This window comes from Oncorhynchus clarkii, chromosome 26 (genome assembly GCF_045791955.1).
Source record: "Oncorhynchus clarkii lewisi isolate Uvic-CL-2024 chromosome 26, UVic_Ocla_1.0, whole genome shotgun sequence".
Classification (NCBI taxonomy): domain Eukaryota; kingdom Metazoa; phylum Chordata; class Actinopteri; order Salmoniformes; family Salmonidae; genus Oncorhynchus; species Oncorhynchus clarkii.
Window position 1 is genome coordinate 34456881 of NC_092172.1, and position 15315 is coordinate 34472195.

Below are 15315 nucleotides of genomic sequence, written 5' to 3' on the forward strand. Positions count from 1 at the left end.
TTCAGCCCCTTTACTTTCAGTGCAGCAAACTCTCTCCAGAAGTTCAGTGAGGATCTCTGAATGATCCAATGTTGACCTAAATGACTAATGATGATAAATACAATCCACCTGTGTGTAATCAAGTCTCCGTATAAATGTACCTGCACTGTGATAGTCTCAGAGGTCCGTTAAAAGCGCAGAGAGCATCATGAAGAACAAGGAACACACCAGGCAGGTCCGAGATACTGTTGTGAAGAAGTTTAAAGCAGGATTTGGATACAAAAATATTTCCCAAGCTTTAAACATCCCAAGGAGCACTGTGCAAGCGATAATATTGAAATGGAAGGAGTATCAGACCACTGCAAATCTACCAAGACCTGGCCGTCCCTCTAAACTTTCAGCTCATACAAGGAGAAGACTGATCAGAGATGCAGCCAAGAGGCCCATGATCACTCTGGATGAACTGCAGAGATCTACAGCTGAGGTGGGAGACTCTGTCCATAGGACAACAATCAGTCGTATATTGCACAAATCTGGCCTTTATGGAAGAGTGGCAAGAAGAAAGCCATTTCTTAAAGATATCCATAAAAAGTGTTGTTTAAAGTTTGCCACAAGCCACCTGGGAGACACACCAAACATGTGGAAGAAGGTGCTCTGGTCAGATGAAACCAAAATTGAACTTTTTGGCGTAAAAGCAACACAGCTCATCACTCTGAACACACCATCCCCACTGTCAAACATGGTGGTGGCAGCATCATGGTTTGGGCCTGCTTTTCTTCAGCAGGGACAGGGAAGATGGTTAAAATTGATGGGAAGATGGATGGAGCCAAATACAGGACCATTCTGGAAGAAAACCTGATGGAGTCTGCAAAAGACCTGAGACTGGGACGGAGATTTGTCAACCAACAAGACAATGATCCAAAACATAAAGCAAAATCTACAATGGAATGGTTCAAAAATAAACATATCCAGGTGTTAGAATGGCCAAGTCAAAGTCCAGACCTGAATCCAATCGAGAATCTGTGGAAAGAACTGAAAACTGCTGTTCACAAATGCTCTCCATCCAACCTCACTGAGCTCGAGCTGTTTTGCAAGGAGGAATGGGAAAAAATGTCAGTCTCTCGATGTGCAAAACTGATAGAGACATACCCCAAGCGACTTACAGCTGTAATCGCAGCAAAAGGTGGCGCTACAAAGTATTAACTTGAGGGGGCTGAATAATTTTGCACTCCCAATTTTTCCGTTTTTGATTTGTTAAAAAAGTTTGAAATATCCAATAAATGTTGAAATCACTGAAATGATTAAATATTAAAGCATTAGACCTCTCACTAAAGGCTTCAGTCATACAAAAGTTATACTTAAATCTAAACTGGTTCTCTATCAAATTAGTAAAATTGTCTCAACCTATGTTCAAGAAAGGCCTTTTTCACTTTATTCAGATTACAACCTCTCACTTTCATTTGTTTGAAAAGGAAACATCTCCCAAATATCGCTATTTTTAAAACAAGTCATAAGAAGTTGGTTACAATTTCAATTTAATCCACCAGAAAAGACAGAACAAAAATTACAACAAATATTGTAGTTGAACTCAAATACACTAATTGATTAAAAAAAACATTATAAAATAAAAAAAGATGCCTCACAGGTCCTCAACTGGCAGCTTCATTAAATAGTACCCACAAAACACCAGTCTCAATGTTAACAGTGAAGAGGTGACTCTGGGATGCTGGCCTTCTAGGCAGAGTTGCAAAGAAAAACCATATCTCAGACTGGCCAATAAAAGATTAAGATGAGCAAAAGAACACAGACACTGGACAGAGGAACTCTGCCTAGAAGGGCAGCGTCACGGAGTCACCTCTTCACTGTTGACGTTGAGACTGGTGTTTTGTGGGTACTATTTAATGAAGCTGCCAGTTGAGGACTTGTGAGGCGTCTGTTTCTCAAACTAGACACACTAATGTACTTGTCCTCTTGCTCAGTTGTGTACCGTGGCCTCCCACTCCTCGTTCTATTCTGGTTAGAGACAGTTTGCGCTGTTGAAGGGAACAGTACACTGCATTGTACGAGATCTTCAGTTTCTTGGCAATTTCTTGCATGGAATAGCCTTCATTTCTCAGGATGTTCTCAATGGTGCAGCTGTAGAACTTGTTGATGATCTGAGGACCCATGCCAAATCTTTTCTGTCTCTTGAGGTGGAAAAGATGTTGTCGTGCCCTCTTCACGACTGTCTTGTGTGTTTGGACCATGATATTTTGTTGGTGATGTGGACACCAAGGAACTTGAAGCTCTCGACCTGCTTACTACAGCCCCGCTGATGTGAATGGGGGAGTGCTCGGCCCTCCTTTTCCTGTAGTCCACAATCAATCTCTGGTTCTATCACACTTAGAGTACTGTCCTGTCATATGGTCATCTGCAGCAACAAACGTACCTAAACCAGCTCCAACTCACTCAAAACACGGCTGCCAGGTTAACTCTTTAATGCTTTGTTCAAATGAATATCAACCAAATGCACCAGAATATCTTATGGCTCTCCGTTGAACACAAATTACTATCAAGTCTTTCGATTTTCTTTAGGAATGTTATAGACTGGTTTCGGGCCCAGTGTAACAGATGTCCCATTAAGACCAGAAGACTGGTCTCGGGCCCAGTGTAACAGATGCTCCATGAAGACCAGAAGACTGGTTTTGGGCCCAGTGTAACAGATGTCCCATGAAGACCAGAAGGCTGGTCTCATACCCAGTGTAACAGATGCTCCATGAAGACCAGAAGACTTGTCTCGGGCCCAGTGTAACAGATGTCCCATGAAGACCAGAAGACTGGTCTCGGGCCCAGTGTAACAGATGTCCCATGAAGACCAGAAGACTGGTCTCAGGCCCAGTGTAACAGATGTCCCATGAAGACCAGAAGACTTGTCTCGGGCCCAGTGTAACAGATGTCCCATGAAGACCAGAAGACTAAGTTCGGGCCCAGTGTAACAGATGTCCCATGAAGACCAGAAGACTGGTCTCGGGCCCAGTGTAACAGATGTCCCATGAAGACCAGAAGACTGGTCTCAGGCCCAGTGTAACAGATGTCCCATGAAGACCAGAAGACTGGTCTCGGGCCCAGTGTAACAGATGTCCCATGAAGACCAGAAGACTGGTCTCGGGCCTAGTGTAACAGATGTCCCATGAAGACCAGAAGACTGGTCTCAGGCCCAGTGTAACAGATGTCCCATGAAGACCAGAAGACTGGTCTCGGGCCCAGTGTAACAGATGCTCCATAAAGACCAGAAGACTGGTCTCGGCACCAGTGTAACAGATGTGATCGTACTTCGTAAATCTCTTGAGTAATAGAGAAAAGATGTCTATCCAGAGATCCCAGTTGATTGCTGTTTATTCCTGATGATAGACACAAGGAAGCACATTAGATGGGTGTAGATTTGTGATTAGTCTGTAGTAATAACTGTGAATTAGCAAGGAGCTAATGCCACCATTGTAATTAGAGCATGCTAGCTAACTCGCTCTTACAGCAATAACATACTATTAGAGCATGCTATCTAACTCGCTCTTACAGCAATAACATACTATTAGAGCATGCTAGCTAACTCGCTCTTACAGCAATAACATACTATTAGAGCATGCTATCTAACTCGCTCTTACAGCAATAACATACTATTAGAGCATGCTAGCTAACTCGCTCTTACAGCAATAACATACTATTAGAGCATGCTAGCTAACTCGCTCTTACAGCAATAACATACTATTAGAGCATGCTAGCTAACTCGCTCTTACAGCAATAACATACTATTAGAGCATGCTAGCTAACTCGCTCTTACAGCAATAACATACTATTAGAGCATGCTAGCTAACTTTCTCTTACAGCAATAACATACTATTAGAGCATGCTAGCTAACTCGCTCTTACAGCAATAACATACAAAAGCACATCCCAGGATGCCCCCATTTACGCTTCTGCTACAATAAGGCACTACTTAGTTAGTTGTTGAAAAGTCTATTATAAAAGTCTAGGTTGGAAAGTTATAGGAACTAAACATAAGCAATACCTACAACATACTGTATTTGGTTGTACTTTTATATGAACAGCTGCTGTTTTTATCATGTGTATGACAATATAATTCATACATCATTTAATGTCACCCTGCCATTTTAAAACAAAAGATGGCTACTGTAATATCCATCCAAAAGCACAAACAACCTAAACTAACTGGTTCAAAGTCCCCATTCCAAAGCACAATACCTAATGGTGGTTAATATTTGGCCAGCTGTATTGGAAACTGATCTTTTCCACAAGTCTATTCAAGTCAAGAGTGGCCCCCAGCCTTTCCCTTCCTTTTCCTGTTTCATTGATTTAAAGGCAACAGTCAGTCATTTTTTGGGCAAAGTGGTCCTCAATCTTACTTAGCCTCTTATAGAAGTTTGTCTGGATTGGAAATTGTTCAGAAGGTAACATTAAAAATTCCCATTCCTGAACACACTCTGACAGGAGACGGGGAGGGAGGAGTGTGTATGTTTGTGTATGAGGAGAGCTGGACAGGCAAAACAGAGAGAGGGGAAGAATTAGTAGGGTAATACACACACACGCTCGCACGCACACACGCACGCACACACGCGCGCGCGCACACACACACACACGCACGCACGCACGCACGCACACACACACACACACGGACACAAACCACACACATGCTGCACACTCTAGCACAAATTTGAATCAAATACAGACAGACAGAACATGAACATACACACAAACGAACACGATTTTTTGTAATTCATTTACAGTATCATCTGAATGGTGTTTGGCTGTGTGCGCAACATGCAACATGACTCACCCTCTCTTCCTCATTATACCCTCAGCTTCATTTGGTCTTAAATTTCCACCTCCATTTGTTCGACTCGTTCAACAACATTAAAGTACTTTGCCTTGTTTTGACAAGTGAAAAGAAAAGTCTGTCAGACACTTCAGAGCTAGAAACCTGCTACGCGAGGCTACTGGAAAAGTAGAACATTTTAAAATCATGGGCAAACTGTCTGTCCTTCTTTTTGTTCATTCGTTTTCCACCATTGTCAACGCAGGTAAGATGTACTATCTACTTTCTCTCATAACTCATTTAATGATTTGTTATGTTATAAAAATATCCATATCTGTGTATAATATCACTCCTCTCCAGGTTCAGGATCACATTCTCTGTGGGTACTTGCAACATATATAAGTGGAGAGACGCCTTTCCCTGAGTTTACGGTTGTGGTGATGTTGGATGACATTCAAGTGACTTACTATGACTCCAACATGAAACACTTCATCTACAGGGTAAATAACACCCCTAACAAAATGCATGATAACGAAGCTCAGGACGGAGCTTATGTATTTGGAATGATGTTCAACAACATGAAAGAGAGATCATTTAACCTAAAGCACCACTTCAACCTCACAGAAGGTGTTCAAGTTCAGCAAAGAATGTCTGGCTGTGAGATGTTGGACAATGGTGAACCGGTCATGTTCGTGGTAAAGGACACTTTCAATGCCATTTATACAGATCAAATGGTATGTTACAACATGACACATTTTATATATGATGCTGGGAAACTACTACGAGGATGGGATGGGATGAGGCAAGCGTTTGAAAGAGTATTATTTGAGAATGTTCATCTTCCCATTTGCATCAGAACACTGAAGACAATCCTGAAGAGAGAGAAGACCTTTGCGATGCGTAAAGTTCCTCCCAGACTCAGGTTGATAAAGAAAGAGGTTTCTGGAGGGCTCAAGGTGAGCTGCCTGGCGTTTGGTTTCTACCCCCGCCACATCAACATGACCCTGCTGAGAGACGGCCAGCCAGTGGCAGAACAGGATCTGACAGGGGGGGAGGTTCTGCCTAGTGGAGACGGGACCTACCAGCTGAGGAAGAGTCTGGAGGTCAGTACTGAGGAGCTAAAGAAGAGACACAACTACACCTGTACTGCCTCTCACCTCAGTCTGGACAACAAGCTGGATGTCAGTTGGGAGTCTGGGGCAGAGAGAGTTCACCTATCCACCTTCTCAGCTCTACTGGTGATGCTGCTGATTGTTATTCTATTGGGCATTTTCATTTGTGTCAAAAGGAGGTGGAGTAACACTGCCTCACAGTCTAAAATTGCCAACGTTGATGCAAAAGTGTCAGAGGAAATTAACCTTTCTTCAGATTCTGAGACCTAATACATTTTTGGGACACTGAGGCAGCTTTGTCGATTCAGCTCAATTCACAATGAAAATATGACTGCCAGAGCACCTATGAGGGAAGACACAAAATGTGTGAATGATTCTGTTATGGTCAGTTGATCTTCCCTTCCCCTCAACAAAGGACTGTAAAGGATCAATTTGGGGAGACTGATGACCAGAACAAATATCTGGGTATTATTAGTACAGATCTGCATTCATATATTTTATAGGCTGGTTTGGCATCCTGCTCATTAACAAAGGTATTATTTGAATTATTTCTGTTATGTAATCTGTCATTTTTAATCATGACTATTCATTCATTTCACAATGCACTTCATATCTGCAGTCAGTGCCATGAAAAAGTCATTTAGTGCTACTTTTCCCCAGTCAAATATTCAGGCTTATATTTCCACTTCAAGGCTGGACCACAACATAAAACATAGCTTTTGAATATAAGGTCTGTTTTAATTAACTGTTATTATGTATTGGACACCCAATGATACATCAAAAGGCTGCAAATCCAGTGTCTCCATTCCACATGTTAAATAAGTATCCTTCCATGTTACCTGTTTCCTAATGAGACCAGCTAGGTCTGATGCACATCACAATACTGTGTGAGCCCTCTGAGCTAAAACCTAGGACCACTGGCCATATTATATTCCCTAAACCTGCTTTGTGCATTTTTCCATGTAAAAGCCATAAACATCTTTATCTAACCTACATTCTATTAATTATGTAAAGGGCAGGTGCTCAGAGGATACGTTCCAAATGGCACCCTATTCCCTACATGGTTCACTATGGGCCCTGGTCAAAAGAAGTGCACTATATAGACAATAGGGTGCCATTTGGGATGCATCATTATCATTGGCTTTAGTAATTCCAGTGACATACACTTTTTTCCTATAATCTCGCAAATCTCCATTTTGGACGAGACTGACTTTATGACCAAAGTTATCCTATTTACACTTTGTAGTCAATGTTGACACTAGAATAAATGTTTCTGTCTCATATCGATGCCACACAGGACATTTTCTAAACGAGAAGTGATATTTCAGGGGCAGTAGCGCTTTAATAAAAGGGAGCATAGAAATATCAGAAATAGAACGGATATACCGCTTCTCAGACTTGCTTTCATTGAGAATGACATATCTATAACGTACATTTCTACGTGAATTTGGTATTGTCCCCCAAAAAGCTACACAACCAACTGTGTAGCACATTGTTATTCATAGCTAAAAGAAAGGGGAAGTCTGTCAGACACTCTTGAGAGCTTAGAAACTTGCTACGCGAGGCTACATTTTCTAAATCATGGGAAAACTATCTATCTTTTTGTTTGTTCTTTCCTTTTGCACCATTGTCAACTCAGGTAATATGGACTATTTACTTTATCTCAACTCATTAAATGATTTGTTATGTTATAAAATATAAAATGTTCATAACTCATTTTAATATAACTGCTCTCCCAGGTTCAGGATCACATTCTCTGTGGGCACTTGCAACATATATAAGTGGAGAGACGCCTTTCCCTGAGTTTACGGTTGTGGTGATGTTGGATGATGTTCAAGTGACTTACTATGACTCCAACATGAAACACTTCATCTACAAGGGACATAACACCTCAGACAAAATACATGATGATGAAGCTAAGAACGGAGATTTTGTATTTGGAGTTATGTACCACCACATGAAGGAGAGATACTTTCACCTAAAGCACCACTTGAATCTCACGGAAGGTGTTCAAGTTCAGCAAAGAATGGCTGGCTGTGAGATGTTTGACAATGGTGAACCAGCCCTGATCATGACAAAGAATACTTTCAATGCAGTTTTTGTAGATCATGCAATATATTACAACATGACACATTTTACATATGATGCTGGTAAACTACTGCAAGGATGGGATGGGATGAGGCAATTACAGGAAAAAATTCTTTATGAGAATGTTTTACTTACCCTTTGCATCAGAACACTGAAGACAATCCTGAAGAGAGAGAAGAACGTTATGATGCGTAAAGTTCCTCCCAGACTCAGGTTGATAAAGAAAGAGGTTTCTGGAGGCTTTCAGGTGAGCTGCCTGGCGTTTGGTTTCTATCCCCGCCACATCAACCTGACCCTGCTGAGAGACGGCCAGCCAGTGGCAGAACAGGAGCTGACAGGGGGGGAGGTTCTGCCTAGTGGAGACAGGACCTACCAGCTGAGGAAGCGTCTGGAGGTCAGTACTGAGGAGCTAAAGAAGAGACATAACTACACCTGTACTGCCTCTCACCTCAGTCTGGACAACAAGCTGGATGTCAGTTGGGAGTCTGGGGCAGAGAGAGTTCACCTATCCACCCTCTCAGCTCTACTGGTGATGCTGCTGGTTGTTATTCTATTCAGCATTTTCATTTGTGTCAAAAGGAGGTGGAGTAACACTGCCTCTCAGTCTAAACTGGTCAACGTTGATGCAACAGTGTCAGAGGAAATGAACCTTTCTTCAGATTCTGAGACCTGATACATTTTTGGGACACTGAGGCAGCTTTGTCGATTCAGCTCAATTCACAATGAAAATATGACTGCCAGAGCACCTATCAGAGCAGACACAAAATGTGTGAATGATTCTGTTATTGTCAGTCAATCTTCCCTTCCTCTCAATAGAGAACTGTAAAGGATCAGTTTGGGGAGACGTAACCAACATCTGGGCATTAGTCCAGAGCTGTCATTTCCAATCATGACTATTCATTAATTTCAGAATGTTCTCTATATCTGTGCTGTATCAGCTGATATCCAGTATCTTACCCAGAATGAGAATCATGTGATCATGTGTATGAGGTCTGTTTATTATTGGAATGTCTTTACAGTGTCTCTGTGTTGTATTGCATGTAGTGTTTGTTCATCATTACTGCACAATAATACCTTTATTACAGACAGTAACATGTAGCCTAATCGATTAATGGATTGATTCATGCCTACATTTCCACTTCAAGGCTGGACCACAACAATAAACATATGATTTTGAATATAAGATCTAGTTTAACTATTATTTTATGATGAACACTGAATGGTATATCAAAAGGCTGCAAAGCCAGTGTCTCCATTACACATTTTAAATAAGTATCCTTCCATGTTACCTTCTTCCTAATGAACCCAGCTAGGTTTGAACCTAGGTTTCCTGCACACCACGATACTGTGTTAGCCCTCTGAGACAAATCCCACAACCCCTGACAACATTCCTAAACTTGCTGCAATTTTAGATATAAAATAAACATCTACATCTTCTCTACATTTCATTACTGACATAAAGGGCATGTGCACAATGACTGTGATCCAAATGGCACCCTATATAGTGCATTATGGGCCCTGGTTAAAAGTAGTGCATTATGTAGGGAATAGGGTGCCATTTGGGACATATCCGTATTTACTGTGTAACGGCTTTCTTCCGCTGAAGGAGAGGAGGACCAAAATTCAACGTGGTTAGTGTTCAACATCTTTAATATAGACGATCAACGAGAACACTACAAACTACAAAACAATAAACATGAAAACCAAAACAGTCCTATCTGGTGCATAGACACAAAGACAGAAGACAATCACCCACAAAATACCCACAGAATATGGCTGCCTAAATATGGTTCCCAATCAGAGACAAAGATAGACAGCTGCCTCTAATTGAGAACCAATCTAGGCAACCATAGACCTACAAACTACCTAGAAAGGAAACAGCCCCATAAACATACAAAAACCCCTAGACCAGGAAAAACACAATAAATCCCCCATGTCACACCCTGACCTAACCAAAATAATAAAGAAAACAAAGATAACTAAGGCCAGGGCGTGACATACTGGCTTTAGTCAATTTATTTCCCCAGGTCTGCACACTCCAATGTTTAACCATTTAAAAACCTAAAGGTAGAAAAAAAGCGTAATTGTATTTGTCTTGGAGACGGATGCCTAATAAAGAGTAAATGCCATTTGTCAATTTGAAATGAGTCAGAGTTCGTGCTTCTACCCTTTTCCAAATCAAGTATTGTTCATTGTGAAACTTGCCTGGTTGTCGTTCATACTTCCTGAAATTGCACTGGGGCACAAAATAACCCAAAATATCCACATCTGACACACACACAGGCACACAGTCACACACACAGGCAGGTATGGACAGACTTGGAGGTCGGGGACCCCTAGATAGCATGTGAGAAGAAAAAGTTTAGAATTGCAGGAAATTAGCTTTAAAACTGCAACATTTTCTTTTAGCCTCATGACAAAATGTATAGAATAGCATTATAAAACTGCAAAATGTTGTCTCTGCACCATGGCAAAATGTGTTGAAATGTAGGAAGTTAGCTGATTCCTCTCCCCCTCTATCTTTTGCCAATTATTTGGATCTCAATCCTGATACAATTCGGCTCCACATGTGACCTCAGTCTGGAAGCTCAAAAATCAGATTTGTTTTGCTCTGAAGTATTTGTACATGACCTGCCATTACCATGACAACCATCCCAAAAATGTTAAGGAACAGTGACAGGAAATGAGCATTGCATCTGTGTGCTACTACAGATGCCACATCCTGAACGTGCAAATCTGATTTGGGTCACATGTAAAATTGAGTGTGGACAGTTAGAAAAAAAGATGAGATATTTACCAGTTAATCCAATAGCAAACAATGTAAGATACAGTACGTGTTTCAAATCGCCCTTAGAAGTGCAGAAAGTAATATGCTACAGTACTGTAAATACACTACAGTAGATGACACAGTTTTCACATTAGGCAATGCACTTACATTACCCAACACAATTGACAGATAATCTATAATTCCCATATATATCCAATGTGTAATCAAAGATGTGATCAGTAAAGACATCCTGTACATTCATTCATGCAAATTTCGATTTTTTAAATTGTTCCGATATAATTGCAACAGAAGTGTACTGTCTGTAATCAAATGTAAGCAATTTAATTACATAAATTAAATGAGAATGAAAACAAAACAACATTTAGCAGGCATTAATTTGCATCAAGCCTGTCTGGCTAATTGGGCCATACATTCTCATCCACATCACAGTGAATGTTCTCATTGTTCATGCACCGTGGGAGAAACCTTTCGGCATGGCGAAGCCAAGCTTGACAATGGTCTGCATTGATGTCATTGCATGCCTCGTCCATGGCCAGAAGGAGGGTGGCACACTCATGCGGATGGTGATCGTACACCTTCCGCCTCCATGCTGAAAGGAGAGTATGGTGGCAGGTATAGGGTCACGAATCGGTGATGGGCCCGAAACCATGCCTGAACCACCTCTGCATGGTGGAACCTGACATTGTCCCACAGAATGACATAGGTGACCCCTTCACCTTGACAGGCCTGCTCAATTTAATTGAGAAACACATTGAGGTGTGCAGTGTTGTAGGATCCAAGTAATGGCCTATGTCCTAACACACCATCTTCAGAGATAGGGCGCATATGAAGATGTTTCCCCCACGTTGTCCAGGCACTTGGACGGTCGCCTGATGGCCGATGAGGTTCCGCCCACAGCACCAACTTTTGTCCAGGTTGAAGCCCGCTTCATCAACAAAGATATACTTGGTTCACAGCAGCATCAAACACCATCACCCTCTAAAAATATATTTTGGTTAGTTATTTTTACAGTATAGTTCCAATATGATATTGTGAAGTAGTATGTGCACCAAATAATAACAGTAATACAGTATATAGTGCTGTACCTGAACATACTCGGCCCGCAGTTGTTTCACCCGGTCATTGTTTCTCTCAAAAGGCACCAGGTAAATGTGTTTCATAGATACCTGGTGCCTCTTCAAAAGGCAGGTGATTGGATATTAGATTAGATATTAAAACAGTTACATTGAAAATATAATTATGTTGTGTTTTGGTGATTAAACCAATGTTCTCATTACATTTCACACTAAACATATATTTTGAATAAATGGTTGTTTGGTGAGAGATGTTTACAATCCACATGAATGAACAATGAATGAAAGACTGGCAGTGTTACGTGTGTGACCAGTCTGTAGTTTTGCACTAAGAGTTGTGAAAATGTACCACATATAAGTGAAATTGTACCAAAGCGATAAAAAGAAAAGCTGTAATTTCACAAGTCTTCTTGATTATCTGGCATTTCTAACCAGATCCTTCCTCAGCAGCTCTGTCCTTCTGAGTGTAACGAAACAGTGGATCTCCTATTCTACCAGCCACTGCCCAGACCATGTCCTGAGGTGGTGAGAATAAGGGCTGTCCAGCATGTCTCCTGTCCTGAGGTGGGGAGAATAAGGGCTGTCCAGCATGTCTCCTGTCCTGAGGTGGGGAGAATGAGGGCTGTCCAGCATGTCTCCTGTCCTGAGGTGGTGAGAATGAGGGCTGTCCAGCATGTCTCCTGTCCTGAGGTGGTGAGAATGAGGGCTGTCCAGCATGTCTCCTATCCTGAGGTGGTGAAAATGAGGGCTGTCCAGCATGACTCCTATACTGAGGTGGTGAGAATGAGGGCTGTCCAGCATGACTCCTATACTGAGGTGGTGAAAATGAGGGCTGTCCAGCATGACTCCTATACTGAGGTGGTGAGAATGAGGGCTGTCCAGCATGACTCCTATACTGAGGTGGTGAGAATAAGGGCTGTCCAGCATGTCTCCTATACTGAGGTGGTGAGAATAAGGGTTGTCCAGTTTGACTCCTATACTGAGCTGGTGAGAAGAGTGGAAGAAAGGAGTGAAGTTGAAGAAGTAATGGTAGTAGAAGAGACACCAGCGAATATTCCTTGTCAACAGAGGGATCCTGACCTGTTGACACTGTAATGATGGAGTGGAAGTCACAGCAGATAGATAGTTAGTTGCAGCAGCAGAGAAGTATTTGGGTGTAAGAGATATCACTGCAGAAGTTTTGCGAGAAGGGGTTACATCATGTCAGGCTGATGGCCTGGTGTAGGATCGTTTAGGGCCAAAGTGGTGTGATGGGGGGGGGGGGGGGGGGGGGGGGGGGGTGGGTAGGTGCAGGGTTAGATGGTGTTGCAATTTTACCATTCCCCTTTTCCCTGTATTTTCTATTAATTTTTTTGTGACTAAAATTAGCAATCTGCACTCTGCACTCTGGCATCTAGCCTGCCAGAAAGTTACATGAAAAAGAAGAATACAGTCTCGGGTAGTGATAGAGGATGGAACTCGGTGTAACTGGACCCACACTCGAACGAATTGCAAAAATCGCTGAAGTTGGAGACTTTTATCTCCCTCACCAACTTCAAACATCTGCTATCTGAGCAGCTAACCGATCGCTGCAGTTGTACATAGTCTACTGGTAAATAGCCCACCCATTTTCACCTACCTCATCCCCATACTGTTTTTATTTATTTATTTTTCTGCTCTTTTGCACACCAATATCTCTACCTGTACATAACCATCTGATCATTTATCACTCCAGTGTTAATCTGCATAATTGTAATTATTTGCCTACCTTCTCATGCCTTTTGCACACAATGTATATATAGACTCCCCTTTTTTCTACTGTGTTATTGACTTGTTAATTGTTTACTCCATGTGTAACTCTGTGTTGTCTGTTCACACTGCTATGCCTTATCTTGGCCAGGTCGCAGTTGCAAATGAGAATTTGTTCTCAACTAGCCTACCTGGTTAAATAAAGGTGAAATAAAAACAAATAAAAATAAAAACACTCAGTTAATGTTCTCATCGATAAAACGTCTGATCTCAATAAATGTTTCTGTTCCCATAACTAGAATCTGTTACAAACACAGTGCACCAAGTTTTATAGACTTGACATTTTTGACACATTTTCCAAATATTTTGTTGTTTAGGTATAACGGCACAGGGTGAGACCCATATGCAGACACAGGAGGAGTCAGGAGTCTCTGATATTTATTGAAATAGAAGGGGCAGGCAATGGGCAGGTCTCGGACAGGCAGAAATTCATTAACCAGGTCAGGGTTCGAAAGGTACAGTGGGGTCAGTTAGGCTTGAGGTCAAGGCAGGCTGAATGGACAGGCAGGCGGGCTCAGTGTCAGGGCAGGCAGAATGGATCAGAACCGGGAGGGCTAGAAAAACAGAGACTAGGAGAGCAGGAGCATGGAAACACACAGGTAAGCTTGACAAGACAAGACGAACTGGCAACAGACAAACAGAGAACACAGGTATAAATACACTGGGGATAATAAGGAAGATGTGCGACACCTAGAGGGGGTGGAGACAAGCACAAAGACAGGTGAAACAGATCAGGGTGTGACATTAGGAGTGCATAGTCGAGTTGAGTTTGTGCACATGCGCAATTCACGGAGGAGGTGCAAATACATGCTACACCATGCCAATAGATTCTCGCTAGCTCGTCCTTGGTTCTGCGCACCTCCTTGCTTGTTCTACCCAGTATGCTTAATTTGCTCCCACTGTAAACGACATAGATGAACGATCGGAGGAGGAAAGATGGTAGAAGTGGATGCTGAGTTTGAATTAAGCAGCGCGCCGAGTACATTTGGTGAAGACCAATGTTCTGAATGGACTACAGTAGCTTTCTCTACCCTTAACCTTGTTCTGAACACCTCCAAAACAAAGGTCATGTGGTTTGGTAAGAAGAATGCCCCTCTCCCCACAGGTGTGATTACTACCTCTGAGGGTTAAGAGCTTGAGGTAATCACCAAGTACTTGGGAGTATGGCTAGACGGTACACTGTCCTTCTCTCAGCACATATCAAATTTGCAGGCTAAAGTTAAATCTAGACTTGGTTTCCTCTATCGTAATCGCTCCTCCTTCACCCCAGCTGCCAGCGCTCATCCTCCACATACAACACCCGTTCTGCCAGTTTAATTCTGTTTAAGGTCCCGAAAGCACACACATCCCCGGGTCGCTCGTCTTTTCAGTTCGCTGCAGCTATCGACTGGAACGAGCTGCAACAAACACTCAAACTGGACAGTTTTATCTCAATCTCTTCATTCAAAGACTCAATCATGGACACTCTTACTGACAGTTGTGTCTGCTTTGCGTGATGTATTGTTGTCTCTACCTTCTTGCCCTTTGTGCTGTTGTCTGTGCCCTAAAATGTTTGTACTATGTTTTGTGCTGCTACCATGTTGTGTTACTACCATGTTGTTGTCATGTTGTGTTGCGACCATGCTGTGTTGTCATGTGTTTGCTGCCTTGCTATGTTTTTGTCTTAGGTCTCCCTTTA

At 42.1% G+C, this 15315-nt stretch overlaps 1 protein-coding gene across 4 annotated transcripts; it reads left to right on the top strand.

Annotated features, from left to right (window-relative positions):
- The first annotated feature begins 4477 nt into the window (after window positions 1-4477).
- Window positions 4478-9171, top strand: LOC139384530 (major histocompatibility complex class I-related gene protein-like). 4 transcript variants are annotated; one of them, XM_071129365.1, is made up of 4 exons: window positions 4478-4545; window positions 4835-5053; window positions 5149-6433; window positions 7640-7768. In XM_071129365.1, the coding sequence occupies exons 2-3, from the start codon at window positions 4996-4998 to the stop codon at window positions 6168-6170; spliced, it is 1080 nt and encodes a 359-aa protein (XP_070985466.1). In that variant the 5' UTR covers window positions 4478-4545; window positions 4835-4995; the 3' UTR covers window positions 6171-6433; window positions 7640-7768. The 4 variants fall into 4 exon arrangements, with proteins under 4 accessions (XP_070985466.1, XP_070985465.1, XP_070985468.1 ...); XM_071129364.1 differs by lacking the exon at window positions 4478-4545 and having other exon boundaries at window positions 4743-5053; XM_071129367.1 differs by lacking the exons at window positions 4478-4545; window positions 5149-6433 and having other exon boundaries at window positions 4743-5053; window positions 7640-9171.
- Window positions 9172-15315: the final 6144 nt, after the last annotated feature.